Raw genomic sequence first — 21,840 nt, 5'->3', positions numbered from 1 at the left:
ATGTTCCCCACCTTGGACCCCTCGGTAAACATAACATAGAATAACAGTTTGTTTAACTCTTTTAATAAAGCTTTAAGACCCTACAAAATGTAGTACATATGACATCTGTATAGCACATATTTGTACACAGTGCCAATTGGCTTAAAGGGGTTTGGCCATGAAAGAAAGTTCTCAAATTTTAATTTGTTGTCATGCTTACACTATAAAGATAAATTTTGCGATTTTACTCAGTTTTATTGCTGTTTCAGCTCCTATAACAGCAGACACGTCATGATTATTCTGTGCTATGAGATACTGTGTGCTGAAAATGTCCTTCTATTATTAAGGTACAGGGTTTAGCTACACTTTCATTTAGCTTTTGAACAGTCTACTAGTATCTGAGATGTAGAGAAAGACAGATTAGACAGATCAGAGCCACCTAATTAATAAAACACAGTCAGCACTGCTATGTCATTCCCTCCCCTTGGATCCAGAGCTTATAATGTTTGTAGGACAGCTGCTGCTGTGTCTTCTCCACACCGCTAGAAGTGTGGCTGAACCAGGAAGTGCATGTGTGTGGTGTGCTCTCTGTCTGCAATGCAAGATAAGCTAGAGGGAATTGTTTGACCATCAGAAGATTTACAGTCAGTTCCAAGGCCAACCAAAACCAGTCTCTCCAACAAAGGTACAGAAGCCTTACACACAAATGGAGCGGAAAACAGAGATAAGAAAATGTTCATCTCATATATCTACTAAAACACATTGATATAGATTAGCATTCTAATAAGTCTTAACATACACAAAATGTCTTACCTGTGGAGCCAGCTTTACATACACAGTTAAAGCCTCCAGGAAAGTTCTGGCATATGCCACCATTTTTGCACGGACTGGAAAGGCACTCATTAATATCTCTCTCGCAGGCAATTCCTGTAAAACCATCTGGGCAACTGCAGGAAAACCCTCCAACAAGGTTGTGGCAGGTTCCACCATTATGACATGGAAGTGGCAAACATTCATCAATATCTGTTTCGCATAAATTTCCTTCATATCCTGGCAGACATTTGCATATGAATGTTTGTAGCGGTTCATTTGCCACTATTATAACAGGGATACTCTCCAAAACTGTAATTCCTGAACTTACAGCAAGTCTTCTCATACAGCTTCCACCATTGTTACAAGGATTATGTGCACAAGAGTCATGATCTACTGATTCTATCCATACTCCACTTTGACGGAATAATACTTCTTTGATGCTCTCGAAGAAAGTGCCTACTCCACTTGGATTAACATATTGATTATTGCTTCTCTTCACTGCAGTCATGACATAAGTCCTGTTATTCTTTTCAAACACTCCACAAACTTGTACGGCAGTTCCGAGTCCTGTCAATTGGGAACTAGCTATACGTAGGAAATGCAGGTAATTGTTAGTTAAAAAGTCTTTAACAGTTGGTATATTTAGCCTTAGAAGTATACTGTTATCAATGGTAGCATTACTGAATCCAGTAAAGAAAACTCTGACATTGTTCGTGACTGCACTGTGTAAACCATCATTACTATGGACCATAAGATCAAATGTCCCATCAGTGGACCTCGACTGAGAATGGAGGTCACAAGTGTCTGCTGGAATACTGAAAAGACTTGTAACTGCTGACGTAAAAGTACATTGAAAGCTATCCAAAACATCAGGATCTTGAGGTTTGACACTCCCCAAAGAGCCACCAGGAAAGACATTTCCATAATACTGAACAAAAATCTCTACTGTCCTTGATTCAGATGGGTTGTCATTTTGGTCAATTACGTTGACATGTACAGTCCCAGTGGAAGACATTTGAGGAAAGCCAGAATCTCTTGTCACAACAGATAAGAAAAACTCACAAATTTGTTCTCTGTCAATCTCTCTAGTTGTAGTAAGCACCCCGCCAGGGCTGAGGCTAAAATAACTAGTAGCAGGTCCAGTGCTAAGGAGATAATAATTAAATGGACCTTGATTTGGTGGAAGGTCCAAATCTGTTGACTGCAATGTCATCACATGAGATCCTGCTCTGTGATTTTCCTTGACTTCTCCTTCTGTAGTAGATAAAGCAGGACCATTGTCATTGATGTCTTCTAGCGATACAATTAGTGTTGCAGTTCCAGTTGCAGAAGGTGTTCCTGAGTCAATAGCCAACACCGTAAGGTTGTAGATAGGTGTGGTTTCTCTGTCTAATTCAGTGGTGACGGTAACTTGTCCTGTCTGTGGATTTATTGAAAAGGCACCTTTATCATTTCCAGAACCAATGAAATAAGAAAATCGACTCCAACTTGGAACTGAGTCGGAGTCAAAGGCACTAACAAATGTGACATGTGTACCGGGTGGTACTCCTTCGCTGATCTGAACATTGTAAAATTTCAAGCTGAAAACAGGAGGATCATTAGCATCAAGTACAGTGATATTAACATTAACTTCATCTATATCTGCACCACGAATACTTCCAATATTTTTTGCTAAAACTTTAAGCGATATTCTTTCTTCCTTTTCCCGGTCTAGAAGACCAGAAACATACAACTTTCCAGTCTTTCTCTCAATCTGGAAGCCCTTTTTCCTGCTACTGCCAAAAATCAAATAGTAGACCTCCCCATCAACTCCTAAATCACGGTCACTTGCAAAAACTTCTCCAATGACAGTGCCTTTGGGAGCAGCCTCAGAAACCTCAAAATAATACATTTTTGATACAAAACGAGGAACATATTCATTTGCCCCCTGAAGCTGGACTGTCACAGACACAAAACTGCAGCGTTCCTCATCGGGAACATTGAATGCTTTCACAGTGAGGTGGTAAGACTGCTTTGTTTCATAATCAAGGAAACCTTGAGTAGTGATCACACCTGTGTTTGGGTCAATAACAAATAGGTCACTGTCTGAAGACTGTATGGAATAGGCTGTAACTGCATTTGGTGAAGAATCTACATCTGTTGCGTTCAAGCGTATAACTGTTGTGCCACTTGGTGCATTTTCCATGACACTAGGCATATAGTCCTCAGACTGAAAAACAGGGGGATTGTCATTGACATCTTTAATATGTACTGTTACAACACAGTAACCTGTTTTAGCAACCCATCCTCCATCTACAGCACTGATGGTTAGGTCATGTTTTTGGCACGTTTCATAGTCAAGATTTTTGGACAATGATAATGCACCTGTGGAAGTGTTTATAGCAAAGAGACCAACTTCATTTCCTGCCGTTATGTTATATGTGATCACTCCATTCATAGAAGTATCCCTGTCCCTTGCTGATACAGTCCTGATAACTGCTCCCACCGTAAAGCTTTCCGGGACAGTTATACTTATATGGCTTTGAGAGAATTCTGGTGTGTGATAATTTTCCTCAGTGACAGTAATGTTAACCATTACTTGAGATGATAGTGGTGGATTACCTTTGTCTTTTGCTGTAACTTTAATCAGAAAATGTTTATGTAAATCCATTGTTAAAGAAGACACCACAGTAATCCACCCAGAGTCTTTGTTCATATGAAACTTTCCACCAGAGTTCTCAGTTGACATTGAATATTCCACTTGAGAATTCAGTCCAAAGTCTTTTTCATCAACAGCTGTAACTTTAATTAGTTTTGTGCCAATTTTTGCATTCTTGGCTACAGGAGTAAAATATTTGCTTTGTAGAAATTTCGGGGCATTGTCATTGCTGTCAACAATGTTAATTGATAGAGTAGTTTCACTCATGAGCGGAGGGCTACCTCTGTCAGAGGCACTGACTATAAAGCTGTGTCGGTTGATATTAATATTTCCTGAGGCACTAGGGTTCTGATACTTTAAATGCTGCTTATTAAATATCTCTCCTGTTGTAGAATTGATTCTAAAAAATTCAGATTGAGATTTCATGAAGTAATAAACTTGACCATTGAGGCCTTCGTCAGGGTCGGATGCTAAAACTTGGGTAATCTTAATTCCAGGCTCTGTTGTTTCTGGAAAGTTTAAGTAGTAGGATGGCTTACTGAATCGTGGAGAATTATCATTCACATCAGTCACAAATATTGTAACATCGGTGCTTACAGTCCAACCAGAATCATGGGCAGAAACTCGAACAATGTAGCGATCTGTGTCTTCTCTGTTGATAGGTCTGCTTACAGTTATCACCCCAGTATTGGGATTTATATGGAAAGGAAGACTAGTGTCTGCAATTGTGTATCTACTAATTGCGTTTGCTCCAGCGTCCTCATCTGAGGTTGTAACTTGTGTAACAACATAGCCTAAAGCAGCATTTTCTGGAACTGAGGCACTGAATATCTGAGAAAATCTTGGTGCATTGTCATTATCATCTAAAACATTGATAACCACTTTGACTATTGAGCTTTGCGGAGGTGTCCCTTTATCAGATGCTTTGATGGATAAGATATGCTGAGAAACCTTTTCTCGGTCCAGTAATCTTGTACTTCTTATTTCACCGCTAACTCTGTTTATACTAAAGAAGTTATCTTTGTTCCCATCAACAATAGTATAGTCCAGTTGCCCATTTGATCCACTATCCTTATCCTTAGCATAAACTGTAAGGATTCTGCGTGGTGAAAGGTTCTCCGTTATTTCTGCAATGAAAGGATCTTGCCTAAACTGAGGCACATTGTCATTGACATCTAAGATATTGACTTCTATCTTCTGATAAGAGGAGAATGGTGGAAACCCCATATCTCTAGCCTCAATCCACAGGACATACTTCGAAATGGTCTCAAAATCTAATGGGTTTTTAATATAAAGCTGTCCATTTAATTCATCAATATGGAACGTGTTGCCAAAGTTACCACTAGCAATGTAAAAAGATAAACTTCCACCTCTTGTTGATGAGCCATAGACTGTGGTCACCAATGTTCCTACTTCTTGGTTCTCCGAAAACACAAATGTAGTTTGGTCAGCTCTAATTTGTGGAAAGTCAGCTCTGTTAGCAAACCTGACCGTCACAGTGGTTGAATCTGATTTATAACTAACACCACCATCCTTTACGTGGACAGAAAATGTTATCTCTGAAGATCCCTCTATTGGCTCTGCAGTCTTTATAGCACCACGTAGTGGGTCAATGTGAAACTTGTCTGCATGACGGCCTTTCAAAGAGAAATGAAGCTCTGAATTTGTTCCAATGTCTTCATCAGTCACAGTCACAGCAAACACAAATGAATCTAAAAACAAAAAGAAACAATATTAAAAAAAAAAAACATATACCATACAAAACATCTGTATTTTAAGTGGGTTTCAGGAAATTATATTGATATTGATAATCCACAGAGTAGACCACTTATATAGGATCAACTATGGTCTACTTTCAAAAAATTTTGCAAGACCTGATGTTCACTAAAGCTGAGCCTGAAAAGGGACTGGGTTGGTGTATCAAGCACAGCCATGGCCATATGCAAAATACATAGGAGGGAATTTTTGTAAGGATAGTACTCGCTTACAAGACTAGTTCAGGAACAGCCAGGAATTGAAACTATATATTCCTTTAGACCAACTCAGTGCCAAGTGGGCTTGGAGTGTGCCATGCCATGAGTCATGGAATAGGCCAATGGGAGGCTGGGAACGCCCTGTAGCCTGCATCTGACCCTGGAGCATGGTTAAAGCACAATTCTATACAAGACAGACCAGAGCCTCTTATATCCAGTAGGACCAAAGGGGCAGGTAGGACATCAAGCGTTGGTGCACCATGTGCTTGATAAATCTCCCCCTTTGTAATAGTAATAACAATAATAATAAAAATGCTAATCTCTAAAATATTATGAAAAAAATGTCCTCACATATTTGGGTATTCAGAAATATCAACTCTATGGTTCAAGTGTTTAACCATTTTATTAGTGATTTCCTTTATGTAAAAAAAAAAGAATAGCAAAGGCAGCAAACAGAGTTTAGATCATACCAAGCAGAATCATAGAGCTTGGCTTTCTGAATTTACTCCTAGAATTAGGTGGGGGATTTCTGAATCCTATATGCTGTTTTGTAGGCTTGGACCCAGCTACAGGAATATCGACATCAATGCTTAGAGATTAAAAACTCCATGTCTTTATTGACGGACCTTGGTCACGAATAAAAAGAAACTTATTCCAGTGTAACAGTTTAAGATAAGTACATCAGCGATATCATATCATACAGCCATGAGGAAGGACGCATAGTGCGTTTGAAACGCGTCGCTGATGTACTTATCTTAAACTGTTACACTGGAATAAGTTTCTTTTTATTCGTGACCAAGGTGCGTCAATAAAGACATGGAGTTTTTAATCTCTAAGCATTGATGTCGATATTCCTGTAGCTGGGTCCAAGCCTACAAAACAGCATATAGCAAGTTCTCCCGGTCCAAGAGTGGATCTTCAGCACGGAGGAGACATCCACATGCAACACTCGGTGAGCAGACTGTGTATTTTTTACTATTTCTGAATCCTATATGTAGTGATGTACAGTATATGTAGTTCTGTTTTACATGGAGAAATATTGGAGTATCCTTACCTGATGCTGCAGGAGATGGTATGTGAGTTACATAGGGGTGATGTAAAAATCTTGGAGGGTTATCATTTACATCCAGGACATTCACTGTTACACTGGTTGAACTGGACAAGCTCGGAGAACCACCATCCGTAGCCACAATACGAAGTGTATAGTTGTCCTTCACCTCTCTGTCTAACAATGAGCTGCTGATGATCTGACCAGTAGACGGATTAATTGTAAACTGAGAATTCCCTCCAACCAGACTGTAGCTGTAAGAAAAACGCATATTAACTTATTCGTTTTTTTATTGAACTCAATAAATGTTGCTTTAAGTCAGAAGATTATGGACTCTATCACTAGCTGCTGTGCAGTATCCCCTAGATACAACAATAAAATGAGGCAGTCTGAAGAAACTCATTAAAATGTAGATATTTGGCTAATGAAGACTAAGCCAAGCTGAAGATTTAATGTTCTATTAACGACGTGTCTGCGCCGGATAAACCTCTGTGATCATTGTAAATGACTTTAATATTACAACTATCAGCGCTAAATCCTCGCTCTTAATGATCTGCATCCAAAATAAATAACCTTCTTTATGAAACATTAAATACTAAATATAGGCCCCAAACAAATTACATTGTGATCAAAAGAGCTATGGTTTTAATTCACTTTTTGTCTGTGGGAACAGGGTCGTGGTATATCAGTAAAGTTCAGTGGTTGTCTTTATAATAAGGAACAATACCTACAGTTTCTAACCAGAGTAGCCATCAGTTCTGAAGCCAGTTCTCTACACAGAAACTCCTGCAAGCACAGAATACTTAGTTGCTAGATCCTAAGATTGTTTAGACTTCCTTGAGCGCTCAGTAGGTAGCACTTGGCATGTCAATATAACTTAACATCCTCATTACTCGCCTCGGAAAATATACTGGCGGCAAATACGTTAAATTATGATTTGTCACATGAAGCCTAGTGGTGTTGACAACAGGAGGTGGTTTTCAGTAGGGGGTTGAAAAGTACAACTTGTAACGAATGAGGCCAGAGGAAATGTAATCATATGACACAGCTTACCGAACAACACCATTCAGGCCCGCATCAGGATCAGAACAACTGACCAGAAGGACATCTGTGCCAGTGGGGGCATCTTCTGGAATGCTTATAAAATGCTGATTTAAGGCAAATGCAGGCTTGTTGTCATTGACATCATCTACATTGACCATAATTGTTCCTGTTCCAGTGAGGGCAGGGGATCCTGTAAGAAGATTACAAGAAAAAGTAACAAAAAATCAATAAAAAAGTGATGAAAAGCAATATTAGATTATTTTTCATTTATAGGCCATGATTATGATAATTTATTAAAATTATAATACTTACCACCCATTTAGGTCCCCAAAGTCCAGAATTTGACCTATTTACCCTGATATTAGGTTTTTTACTTAGTGTTTCATATTTATATATACAGGCCCCAGGTTATGTACAAGATAGGGTTTGTACTTAAGTTAAATTTGTATGTAAGTTGGAACTGTATATTTCATAATTGTAGACCCAGATAATTTTTTTTTTGTTGCAGTGACAATTGGATTTTTTGCTTGAATGGGACCAAGGATTATCAATAAAACTTCATTACAGACACCTTACAGCTGATCATTGGAGCCTGGAAGTAAAGTAATGTATCCAGAGAGCTCCACCAGAGTTCGAAAGGGGCATAGGGGTCCGTGTGTAACTAGCGGTTGTCTGTAATTCGGGTATCCTAAAGAAGGGGACCGCCTGTATATATACTATTTTATATATTCCATCTATTTCTTGTTATATTTCACTGAATGCAGACATGTATTCTTATTTTTGAGTAGGCGAATAACTAAATAACAAAATGCACATATATTAATTTTGGCACAATCAATTAAGGTTTATTAAGACCTATCCCTAATTCAAGCATAGGAATATAAAGACTACTAAAGAAATGTTTGTAACACCAATAAATACTAATATAATTAAAGGAAAACATATGCCTTTTTGTGGCTTGTAGCAGCTGTTTTCATACCCCACGCTGTCTTAGACATAAGTGTCTCTATTACTGGTGTGCATACAAGCTGGCGGTATAAGGGATAATTAGCAATGCTGAATGGAAAAAAAACTGAACACATTGCTGTACATCTCCCTAAACTGATTTGCCTATGTACTGTACAGTGTACAGGCGGTCCCCGACTTACAGACGACCCCTAGTTACAAACGTATCTCTGCATGTTGGTAATTTACTGTACTTTAGTCCCAGGCTACAATGATGAGCTCTAAGAGTTATCACGGGTGTCTGCAATTAAGATTTATTGTTAATCCTGGTTTTTATGACAATCCAAAAGTTTTAAATATCAATTTTCAAAAAAAAATTTGGCTGAGGTTACAATTATACAATATACACTTCCGACTTACATAGAAATTCAACTTAAGAACAAACCTACAGAACCTATTTGGACGTAACCTGGGGACTGCCTGTACCTCTTATTGTAAGCTTGTGCAACATCAGTACGCCTACTATTATTTTTCAGCATTTCTGCCCCAATAATTTTATGCACATACTATAATCCAGGGGTAAGTATAGGATGTTATTAAAATGACATTTCTTTTCAGCTCCCTAGAGCAAATTTTGTAAAAACAAATTGGTAGATTTGGAAAGTATTAAAGAACATGGCAGTACTGATGTTACACAAGCTTACAATAAGAGGTACAGGCAGTCCCCGGGTTACGTACAAGATAGATTCTATAGGTTGTTCTTAAGTTGAATTTGTATGTAAGTTGAAACTGTATTTTATGATTTTAACCCCAACCAAATTATTTTATTGAACATTCACAGATAAGAGGAAATGTAATACATATCATGATAGTCTATATAACTGAACATATTAGCATTGTAACATATACTAAGCTGTAGTGTCCAGTACACAGTCATTCCAGTATATGACTATTAAGTCACTAGTCATAAGACACATCCAACAAACAGTATACTGTAAAATGTAAGGGTCCAATTAGCACATTCAGAGTAATGTAAGACCTAGTAGTCTGACTCATTTCACACCATGCTCTACTGGAAATGACAAGAAGTGTTCTTGAGATCTAAAAAGTTGCTGAGTGTTTTGCTTTAAAAACTACATATAAAACAACCATTGGTAATTTAACATTTGTCAACACTAATAAAGTTTAGGAGGAAAAAGAGCCTTGGAATTACTTCCTGATTTCAACAATTACGGTCGGAGGAGTGGAATGTCCAGGCTGACACCTCGCCCAGGTAATAAACTTTACTTTTTTCCACTATTAATTAACATTTCTATCACCATGTCTTAAAAATCAACTTTTCCTGGACAATTTCCCTTCGCAGTTTGTTTCACACAGTCGCACATTTCTTAAAGCTTATTTTGGAATGGAGCTAGTATTCCTATTTTTACTTGTCGCTGTTTATACAGCACTGTCATATTCCTCATCACTGAATAGTAAAGGAGAGGTCTGCATCCAGGCACCCAGTTAGTACAAAGCCACATAATGGTAAGAACTGCAGCCCTCAATCCTATAAATTGTCCAGTTTTTGGGCTGTCAATGGGCTTGGAATTTCTTTTTTACAGTCTCTGTTTCCGAATGGACCATTTGACAGAAGGGCTACTAACAAACATCATAAGTGGCAGGAATTATACATTATATACTGGAGGAAATTAAGTCAGGGAAGGTTTACAAAATATATCCTGTCCATGCAACAAAATATTGTACTGTATCACTTACTGTATGTCAGATCATTAGCTTATGTCTACGAAAAGAAGAAGTCAGAATCTTGTAATATATACTGTATTAAAGTAATCTAAAGTAGTATATTGGGATCTGAATTCTACCCTGCTAGCTTCCAATGTTGTCTTCTACCAGACAGCGTGAAATACTCTGAAGACCTCAAGGTCTGTACATGCAAAACTATCTCATGCTGTCATTTTATCGCAATTTAGAAACACAGTATGGATGTGCCTGTGACTGAGAAGCCTCTTAACATATGAATCTATGCCAGTCCATAGCTAAAAATGGAGTTTTCACATGTCATACAATATGGTGAGAATGAACAAAAAACAAGCTATATATATATATATATTTAACCAGTGGTGAGGTCTCTGCTATGTGTGAGCTGGCCCGTGACGGCGACATCACCGTCAAATCGGCTGATAAGGGCGGTGCTGTCGTCGTCATGGATACCAGCTCGTATGTAGCGGAGATCAACCGACAACTGGCTGACTCCAAAGTATACCAAAAAATTTCATGTGATCCCAAATTCTCTCTCATAAGGAAACTCAGATCCATTTTAGATGAAGCATTAGCACATCAGATTATTGATGATGATATGCATAGATTTCTGCTTATTGAAAACCCTGTCACACCGGTGTTATATACATTACCAAAAATTCATAAAGATCTACTACATCCACCGGGTAGACCAATTGTCTCCGGCACCAATTCTATTTTCTCTAATGTTGCAACTTTTTTGGACAGGGCACTCAATGACCTATCAACCTCAGGCGCTTCATTCATACGAGACACCACTGACTTTATCAATAAGCTGAATAATGTTGATATTACTTCTTTTGATAACATCCTACTTGTTTCCTTTGATGTGGTATCTCTATATACTTCTATTGATCATCAGAGAGGTTTGAATGCAGTTGACAAATTATTGAAGACTAAGATGTTTACCCCTAACGCGCAAGATTTTGTTCTCAGATTGTTGGAATTTGTCCTTACGAACAATTATTTTCTCTTTGGAGATGATTTCTTTGTACAACGCATGGGGGTTGCCATGGGTGCCAACATGGCACCAACCTATGCAAACATTGTAATGAGGGTACTGGAGGAAGATGTCGTTTATGCCTCCCCACTTTTTCGGTTTTGCCTAAGGTGGTGGAGGTACATAGACGACGTCTTCCTCCTGTGGACAGGCACTAAACAACAACTAGAATTGTTTCATGATTTTGTGAACACCATTGATGAGTCAATTAAATTCACGGTAGTTTCCTCTGAAACGCAACTACAGTTCTTGGATGTCACAGTATCCATCAGTAACAACACACTCGAGACTGATATATTCACGAAGCCAACGGACAGGAATACTCTGGTCCGCTACGAGAGTAGCCATCCCCGCAAAACTATCAACTCGTTGCCCTATAGTCAATTGTTAAGAGTAATAAGAATTACCAGTGAACCACAAAAACTTCAGACAAACTTACAGACAATGACTGACAAATTTAGGAAACGAGGTTACCCTAAGCACATCATTGAGATGAACCTACATAAAGCAAACACCAAGAATAGGGGGGAGCTACTTTCTACAAATAGCACACAAAAACGACAAGATAGAATACCTTTTGTTACCACCTATAATACCCAGAGCCATAACATCGCTAGAATAATCAATAAACATTGGTCTAAACTAACAGGTTGCAATAAAATTGCGCCTGAATTCCAAGTTCCACCATTAATGTCCTACAGGAATGCTCAAAAGGTCAAGGATAGAATAGTTAGAGCAGACATTGGTCCACGCAGAAGCAGCATACAACCAGGCATACTGGGCAAACTTAAGAAGGGTTGTTTTCCATGTTGCAAGTGTATCAATTGCAAATATATGACTAAAGGTTCCTTTTTCGAACATAAAGGCAAACGTTATGACATTAAACATTACCTGACATGTGATAGCTCTTTTGTGATCTATATTTTAAGTTGCCCATGTGGGCTATTATATGTGGGAGAAACGACACTTGAATTTAAGACGCGCCTCAACCAACACAGATACACGATACGATCCAACCGCAAAGATCTCCCGGTACCGAAACACTTTTCAGAAGCTGGACATCTAGAGAAACATCTCAGTTTCCGTCTCATTGATCACGTGCCACTTCCTAGACGTGGTGGTGATAGAGTAGCTATTCTAAAAAAGCGTGAGTTACATTGGATCTATACCCTTGACACACTGAGACCACAGGGTCTCAATGTGGATTTTAAACTTTGGTCCCTATGATCCTGTTGATCCAGCTGTAGTTCCTTTTCTATAGTCCATCATCAGAGTAGCAATGAGTAACTTTCTGTGATATAACAATTTTGACATTATATGTCTCTTTTTTTTCTTCTTTTAGAATATGAGCCTATCCCAGATGTCTCCTCGTGGAAGCCTCCCTACACAACTCCTAAAATATTCTTTTGTCATTTGGTGCTTCAAGAGCGCAAATCGATGCGCCGTTCATGCAATTGTCAAGTGCTATGGTAAACGTATTTCCATCCATTTCCCTATATTTTGTATATTGTTGTTCTTTCATAGGTTACGGTTGGTGTGTCTAGCCAGGGACCACACTGTCTTTTATACAAGTACAGTCAAAAACTTAGGGGATTGATGATGCCGTCTGCCCCGTTTATTATTAGGGGTATATTCAGCAAGGTCGTCCCTTATATTTGCGAGTTATACAATCGTTGGTGAATCAATATCAACGTGCATCCAACATGGTTGTTATCACAGCCAATTGGTCCTGATTTATGGCTGACACATCGTGGACTTTTCCTTTATGTAAATTGCATGAATATTGCATTCCAGAATTATCTATGTTGTATCTGATAATTTTTCATTTTTTGGTTTCCATAGCACCAGACGCTCTTGCTGGGGCATAATACACATGCGCAGAACCAGGCGCATAGTGTGTGTCCCACCGTGCGACATATTTTTTATGCGCACATTTTGGCGCTCAGCTTGCGTTCCATGGAGCATTTTTCTTCCTTTTTTCTTCCTTTTTTCAAAAAAAATTTTTTTTTCTTCCTTTTTTTAAAAAAAATTTTTTTTCTTTTTTCAAAAAAATTTTTTCAAAAAAATTTTTTTTCAAAAAAATTTTTTTATATGTATCGGAGAACATTGTTGCTGATCAGGGAAGGTCGACACGTGGAAACAGCTGGGAAGCATTGCTGTCAACACAGAAGCACTTGAGCACCTTTACACAGACAAGACCAATGGCTGGACTAATCTGTGTCACTAATAAAGCTGTTTGTTATATATAACACAATTTTAACGTCTATCACATACATATACATGTATTTTACATTGTGCACTATGTTTAATGTTCACGATATGTAATTTGACTATGTAATAAGCATTATATCACAGTTATACAAAAATGGTGGGAGTATCCCAATTTGTCATGTGATCACCTGTTGTATTTAAATATGGCCACCATTTCACTGTTTGAATGGCTTGAGAAAGGCTCTTGCAGAGCCGAAACGTCGCTGTCACAGTTGCTCACTATGGAATAAAGACACTTTTTTACTTTTATCTACAACGGAGTGCTGCCCGCTTTCTTTATACTATTACTGGAGGACCTGAGGCCCGGTCCTGGGTTGCCTGCACCCAATTTTCTTTTTCTCTGAAGGTTTGTGCTGCTTGGACTTTCTTTTTGTATATATATATATATATATATATATATATATATATATATATATATATGTATATATATATATAGTCCTCTTTCTTTCCATCTATATACTGTACCTATACACAAAAGATTGATAGATACAACCTTAATTGGCAAATTAATATATCACTGTATACAAGGAGAATTTGTCTCCTTGTATACATTGAAGTTGGAACTTTCTAGTGAATAGAGCACCTCCATAGCAGTTCAGTCATGTGATGTTTACTTTGCACCGTACTCGGAAGGCTCTCCATATGTGGCTATGATAATAATTTCTTGCTTGGGAAATTAATATTGTCACTGTGAAAATAGTTTTTTTTATGGTTTTAAAAGGAATAGGAGCATATTTTTTAGTTCTTCACATAACAAGACATATTTATAAAAAAAAGTGCTAGAATGTGCACAAATTGGATCTAGTATTAGCTTAAAACTGTGTGCTTTGTAGAAATGTGAAATGTGCCTAATTTATATATTTCTAAGCCATTTCTTGTAGCAGAACATTGGTGTAACATAATCCAGCCAAAAAAGTCACAAGGAAAAGAACAGTGTCTAACATGTATAGAGAGATAACTATCACAGCTCATGCAGAGTTTTGGTAAATTTGGTGAAATTTGCTGTAATTCAGTTTTCTCTACTTGTCTGTTCTGAAAAGGTACCTGCCACGTTTATCTTACATCTTCCTAACATACAAAGCCTATGCTATATGATGTCTTTGCACAGGAATAATTTTCAAGTGAAGTCACCGGACTTAGCAGAAAGTAAGTCAGTAACATTCTTACTATGTAGTCTAAGCTTAATACCAATATCATATTTGCGGTGAAAGATTCTGTTTTTCTTGGTCAGGCTCATTTCCCAGAATCCCGGATTTTACTGCAATAGCACTTACTCCTGAGGACTGGGTTTTTAATCATTTAATAGTGGACCACCAGTAAGTCTTTCGTAAAGCTCCCCTTGATAATAATCTACACAATGAGGAATAGAGCTTTAGAGTCTCCATACACACCCTATAAGTTGTATTATTTTAAGCTGTTAATATCATTCAATGCATTTCGAAATAATTAAACCAATTAAATATTAATAACAAGAGAAAAGATATAAAATGTAACACCGAATAACTAAATAGTCATGCAGAATAGTCATGGTCAAATAACAGTTGTTTAATAATAAAGAGTTGTTTCCCCATACTATGGCAGAACGCTACATCCAATGCCTTACACCAAATAGTTGGACATGTAAAGACAGTATACATTGTGTACATGATAATTTTTATCCCGTTCCATGAAAGTATAAAAATATTCATGAATTTTATCTATAAAAAGGCTTTATTATGGGAACTCGCAATGAGCATAATTCTAAAGCAGTATGAGAAGAGTTAAAGAGAGACAATTAATTGCAAGTGATTGTAATTAGATTATAGAGATGCCGCTATTATGTTGTATCATATTCCAAAAATATCCAGCAACAATAATTATGTCTTTATTATGTGCTCATCAGATGTGACTTGAAGCCGATGTAGTAATTAGCCATCAGGGGTCGTAATTAGTCATAATGACTGTCTCCAGCCACAATGGCCATCTACACTTAGTAATACAATATGACAAAAATTACATGGATAAAGTTACGTACGGAGTTCATAAATTATAATACTTCTTAAATGTATCTTTTGAATGTTCCAAAACATCCACATCAGGAAAATGGTACATTTTAGTAAATAGGGAGATAGTGTAATAAATGTATTGGGGAAGACGCCTGCTCTGAGACTTTTTTTGGGGGGGGGCTGTGACATACAACAGGATGGCATACCCAAGCTCATTAATATTTTGATGCCTTAATCACTAGCATGTCTGACAATTTACTTAATGATGTAAGCTGATTAAGACACTTTTCAGAATTAGGTGACTAAAGCTGGCTCGCCGTCTATGAGCATGTCTGTGTTGTCTGTTGTTATACATAAGCAACAAAAAATACAACATACAGAACGGATAGTGTAATGTGCCCATTCAAAGAAGGATGCCTTGTACAATATGTCCATAATCCATGATCCATTCTATCATTAGCCCTTAAAGTACAAAGACTCTTGTGCCCTTGGATAATGAAACCTTAAAGTCATTAGTTTCCTGTATGAGGCAAATCACCCAATCTCTGCCCCCCTCAAATTCCCCCCTCCCCTGCTATTAATCACCAATGAGGGCACAGACGGGGATAATTCTTCATCTATACTAGCCACTTGTTACTATAAGTCTGCTGTATCCTTTATTAGTAAAGTGGCACAATATTCTATGTGCTTTATGGACTCTTTGTAGGGCAGACCAGTCCCAATACCACCTTCCTCTTTAATTTATATAAATACGTGCCTTTCCTGACAAGTCATCTTGGTTGGATATGTCTAGTTGTGCTAGGAGTCTTTTCAAAATGCAACATGATTCCGTGATAACTAAGCATAAAGAAAAAGCTTACCCAAACTGAAGATTAGTTAAGTGTGGATAAGTATATGGGTTCTTCATTATCCTCCTGAAGAAGAGCTAAACTAAGGCTATAGATATATTATGGCTAAAACATTTAGAAAAATATATTAATTAGCCATGAATCTTAAGTCAGTGGTTGCACCCCTTCTTAGAAGCCAAGTACTATATGTACTTCATCTACATGGTAGCTAAAACGTAGTGGTAATGCAGTTTTAAACAGCTGATCTGAAGGCTCTCCATTGATACCCTAATTTCAGAAAACCTCTTAAACTGGGCTCCTAATTTATTTTTCATTGCTAAAATGGAACTTAATAATAATGTCTAATAATAATGCAGAAAAATAAGCAGGCAAACACTAAAATAAAACTTAGAAATGTACTGTTTCCATGTTACTGAGCTGCTGTGCATCATTGTAATGACATTAGCTATTCTCTCATGGGAAACAGATGCAGCGCACAATTGAGGCATCCACTCCCAACAATCCTTATAATCCAGATATATCCCCGCTCTGACTTCATAGACAAAAAACATTTTGCTGCAATAATAAGCTGGTTGTGGTTAAGCCGAGACGTCTAGAAATTCTGGAGTTTAACTGGCACTGATTATTGTGTACCCACAATGCAATATTTATGAAGAAGTCAAGTGTGAACTGTGAGAACGGTTATTGCTTATACCAGGTTAGATCTCACGAGGGATAAAAACACATTGCCAAGGACAGCACAATGCTTTTCTACAAAGGGAATCTCATTCTTTTTGTAGGAGGATTTTTTAGCAAATGTACTATCTTGGCACTTCATGAAAATTCTGGCACCCTAGCGGGGGAAGGCAGCAGGTGACTGCATTTTTCAGACTGGTAAATATACTGTATACTTCTTAGGTCAAGACAAGCTACCTCTACTGTCACTCTATTATGGAAGGTAATATATTTTTGCTTTAGTAATGGTTGATACTACCGTAGAGGGACTTATTTTGTTCACATAGCAGGAATTTATATAAATAAGAATATATCTTTTCTGTTTTTTAGTACAGTTTTCCATTTCAACTGTAAAAGTAGTCAGGAAAACCAGTGACCTGGTTAAATATACATCCCCATGTTTCTAGATACCAGCACCACATCTTCTAACTCACATCTACATAGACAGGAACCTACGTGACACATGCCCCATACTTGCCACTATGTTACTTATAGGCATTTCTACTATTTGTTGATTGCTACTTATCCTTTCACTGAACTTGACAATTGTTGTCTGACTTCTTTGATTATCTTTTGGATTCTCAAGCGTGCTGTATCCTAATACAATTTGGCCTCTAATGCTCAATATCGGACTACCAGGTTCAGGTTCTTTACTGTTCTAGGAATTGATTTACATGGCTTATTGTGCCACCTATTTTGCTATTACTTGTAGTTTCTCACATTAAGCCCATTCTTACTCTAAATGAAAAAAACAGAGTAAGTGGCACTCACCATCCAGAAATTGTCTTTATTATTCACATATATGGTGCAGAGTGGATACAAACGGACACATAATAAAGAAGACTTCTGGATGGGGAGCGCCACTTACTCAGTTTTTTTTCTATTGGACTCTTACTTTCATTTTATTACACTGAGAACCATTGTGACAAAAGCTGTAATTTATCAGGGTTCTCTGGTCCTAATTCCCCACAGAAATAATTGATGCAGGAATAGGAGTAGTGCCGACCATGGGCAGTACATAGCCCCTTGTTTCACTCTCATTGTTTGCCATTCTCACTTTATCCAGTGCGTCAAATATCAGCCCAGCTAAGCCTGTGGCCCCCTGTGTGCTGTACCTTGACCCTAAACTCAGTTATAGGAAAGGGGTAATTCTAGCAATTCTAATTCTTTCAATGACCAGCCAAAAAACCCATATGCTTACTAAGCATTACATGACAATATTATGGAAATCGGACTAAATTTAATATGTAGATACAAAAAAATTTCAAGATAAATAGAGATAGGGAACAGTCAGTGTGCCTAAAATGATGCTAATGTGTTAGAATAGTGGTGCAGTTTTTCTGGCTTAAACGAAGCTAACAAATAGGTGAAAAGTATGACTGGGCGGTCTTGAATTATACGGAATTTATCATCCAGCATCAGACAGTTTGATAAATCTGGTGCATCATTAGACTATCAAGTCTAGCAGTGTTTTATTTGGATACAATTTTGATAAATCTGCCCAATAGTTGCTACAGATAGACATATATATGGCTAAGCAATAAAATGTCATGTATGTAGTAATATTTTACTTCTTTCTTCCTAACAATTTCCCACAATAGGCTCTTCTGGGAGCAGTTCAGGGCGAGCTGTTATTTTACACGTAATAAGTGAAGTACTTTCACACCTTCATCAGGAGGTTTTCCTGTCTTTTGAATTGTTTGCCAGTAACTGCATTAAATGAGTCTCCCAAAAGAACAGCAAAAAGATACAAGCACGACCATGTCCCGCTGGAGGTGATTTGTGTGTGTTTTCCAGCCAATATTCTACTGAGAGCATGGCTGAACCACAGATGACAATGAGACAGCAGACAGGACAGATGATGCAGCCGCCCCGCTTACAAAGCCTCTCATTAGTGTCCTTACTTCACATTTTCAATCAATTTGTTTGTAAGTTACCACTTTCTTAAGATCATCCTACATCAGTGAAATTATACCCAGATGTTTTCTACAACAGCACAGGAGGATACCAAATTTCATTTTAAATTGGCATATTTACTAAAAAAAAATATGATACTTTATAACAAGTGTGTTTGTTTTACTGCGCTCAGCTTAAATGTCTTATAGTTTAACCCAAAGTAGCAATGTAAACAGTCTAAAATTACATCCCCAGGAATAGAATCAATCTAAAAAGCCTACTTTCCTTATTCATCCAATATACAATATGATCCTTGTGGCTAATGAATACTATATACATAATTACATCCATTACTGAGCTGAATGCAAGAGAATAGATGCCTATTTAAAGGGAGTCTACCAACAGTTTCAACCATACAAAGCTGCAGAGAATGTAAGGTAGAAGCCTTGCAGAGCAGTGTAGCCATAGCACAGTGTGTGTAATATATATTCCAGAACGGTAGCTGTACTTGGGGGATTATTGTAGATGTACTGGGGGAGTGTCCTCACACTACTGGGCTGTGAGAACCCTGCATTGTACTGCTCCGCATCCCTGCGCTATAAGCATATAAGCTGTAGCATTCAACTAGAAGCCTGATACATCTCTTACTCAGAGCAGGGGGTAGGGGCGGTGAAAATATGCAGAGATCCCACAGAAAAGCAAGAGTGCATGACCACATTTTAATGACTTGTACATTAGCACTGTCTATAAAATAATTAAGATTTCCTATATTATATGGGAATTGCCTCAACTCCTACTCTATCTGCCATAAAATTATTTTTGTTTTTATGTTTTTAGAACTTTTTTTAGAATTTTTTAGATTTTTTTTAAGAATTCAAGAAAAGAGCATGCATAATATAGAGACCTTTTATGGAGTCTGCAATGAATAGGAAGCCTAAGCTGGCGTAATGTACATTTTTTGAAAGAACAATGTAAATGCATTAATGTACGGATCCCTTCCTTTTTTAGGAAAAAAATAACACACAAAAATTGTAAAATAATTAGACAAGTAGGGTGCTACCTGATGCTGTAAGTTAAAACACTAAATATAGAGAACATGGTTTTTAAAAAAAAGTATGGATAAAAGGAAAGACTAAGGACAGATGCACACAACAGTGAATAACATCCATTTGCTGTTTTTCTTAACTGATTTTGGATGACCGAAAAAAAATTGTGTTGAGCAGTACATGAATGTGGAGTAAGACAACAATCTGAAATTGTATTATTCTTTATTATATTATTTATCATATGCATTTCCGTATTGGAACTGTGTATATAAAAGAAGGGAAATGTATGGAGGACTTTATTAGAAGTATTAGAAACAAAGATTGCACTGCCGGAGCCACTGGTTCACATATACTAAGGGCCTTGCGCCCGTCATCTGGCGGACTTTGCACATTCTTTTAGGTGGAAATTGCTTGCACATATATTTAAGAAGTGCCTGCACCATATCTGTGTCGCATGCAACAGTTTTGAGGCACAGCTGCATTATTCTACATGGGACAAAGATTTCTGCATTGAAATGGGTGTTCTGGTGCTCAATCTGACCATGCGCCACATTTATTATGTAACTGACAGAAATGTGTTACATGCCCTATGTTAAAGGTGCACCAAAAAAAGTGGTGCAAACTGTTGGGGCAGTGCAGGTAGCTCCAGATTCATGCAGAAATCCTGAATCTGGTGCCTTCTACACACTACAGAGGCAGACTGCACATAGTACATAGTGTAGTTTGCCATGTTTTGAGTAAATGTGGGCCGCTTTTGCCAATTCTCTGCCTGTCTGGTCATTATAAATCTGCCTCTACATATACTCTGTGGTTCTCTGTACATAAACAAATATGTGTATTAGATTATGAAAATATTCTTGGAATAACATATATTACAGATCTGTGTTCTACATGTGGTAATGTGACCCTATTCTTACAGTTTCAGCCAATACATAGCTTATAATGCATGACTAAAGATTGGAGATTCTCTATGTGCAGGACGCTACATGTTCCATAAGTGACAAATGGTATTTATGGTTTGGATGCAGCTGTGCTTTATAGAGAACCCTTGGACGCCACAACCGCATCTTGTATTGAAACAGTAGACCATGACTGTTAGCAGGTTTCCAGATGTGCAGTTCAATATCTGTACAACCAATAAATAAATGCATGCTGATGGCTGGAATGTGAATGTTTTCCCCATAGAAAAATGTTCAAAGAGTTAAAGACATTTATGAACAAAGCTGCCGTACCGGTACCATTCCTGACGCCCAGCCACAACTCAATATTCACCTATCTTGCTTCGCCTCTGCCAGATGGAATAAGAGAGATGTACACTCTCATTGGCTTTCACACAAAGCAAACCACGGCTAGGCAAAACAGTGATTTATACACTCGCGAGCTGCAACAATCCCATAAAAACACTTTCACATAGACGCCTGTTGCTTTCTTGGCTAAAGTGCAAGGTAGAGTGATAGGCTTGTATCTGCAATCTGATGGCTGTCATAGTTTTTGGAGAATTCATAACATTACCTACAGAGATTTAAGCGCAGGACATGCTGGTAAATCTTGGTAGAACCTCGCAACATGAATCTGAGACATGTTTGCTATGGAAATGATAAAGTGCTTCAAGGATGTGAGCAAATAAGAAATGCTGGTGTCTTCTATTGCTATGCTGACAATTTATATATATTGCTATTTGTTGAATTTTTACTTTTCTTCACAATTTCTTCACAATATTTTTTAGCTCTAAAATGGTATGATGGGGTGTGGTGTTGTCGTTTTTTTAAGGAAATATACAGTGAAAATCAAGCAGGATAAACTAGGGACAGTTACTCATAGATCCGAGCATCACTACTGT

At 37.7% G+C, this 21,840-nt stretch overlaps 1 protein-coding gene across 1 annotated transcript in view; it reads right to left on the bottom strand.

The window, feature by feature from the left end:
* Positions 1-21,840, bottom strand: part of FAT4 (FAT atypical cadherin 4) — a 169,713-nt gene that overhangs the window by 22,203 nt on the left and 125,670 nt on the right. The window contains exons 7-9 of the mRNA XM_072119383.1: positions 7,505-7,685; positions 6,458-6,705; positions 793-5,142 (exon numbers count right to left, since the gene is read on the bottom strand). Of these exons, the coding sequence (XP_071975484.1) occupies positions 793-5,142; positions 6,458-6,705; positions 7,505-7,685 (4,779 nt within the window). The remainder of the gene's footprint in view (positions 1-792; positions 5,143-6,457; positions 6,706-7,504; positions 7,686-21,840) is intronic.

The sequence above is a fragment of the Engystomops pustulosus genome, chromosome 1 (assembly GCF_040894005.1).
Source record: "Engystomops pustulosus chromosome 1, aEngPut4.maternal, whole genome shotgun sequence".
In the NCBI taxonomy this organism is placed as follows: domain Eukaryota; kingdom Metazoa; phylum Chordata; class Amphibia; order Anura; family Leptodactylidae; genus Engystomops; species Engystomops pustulosus.
This window is presented reverse-complemented; position numbering and strand designations above follow the sequence as displayed.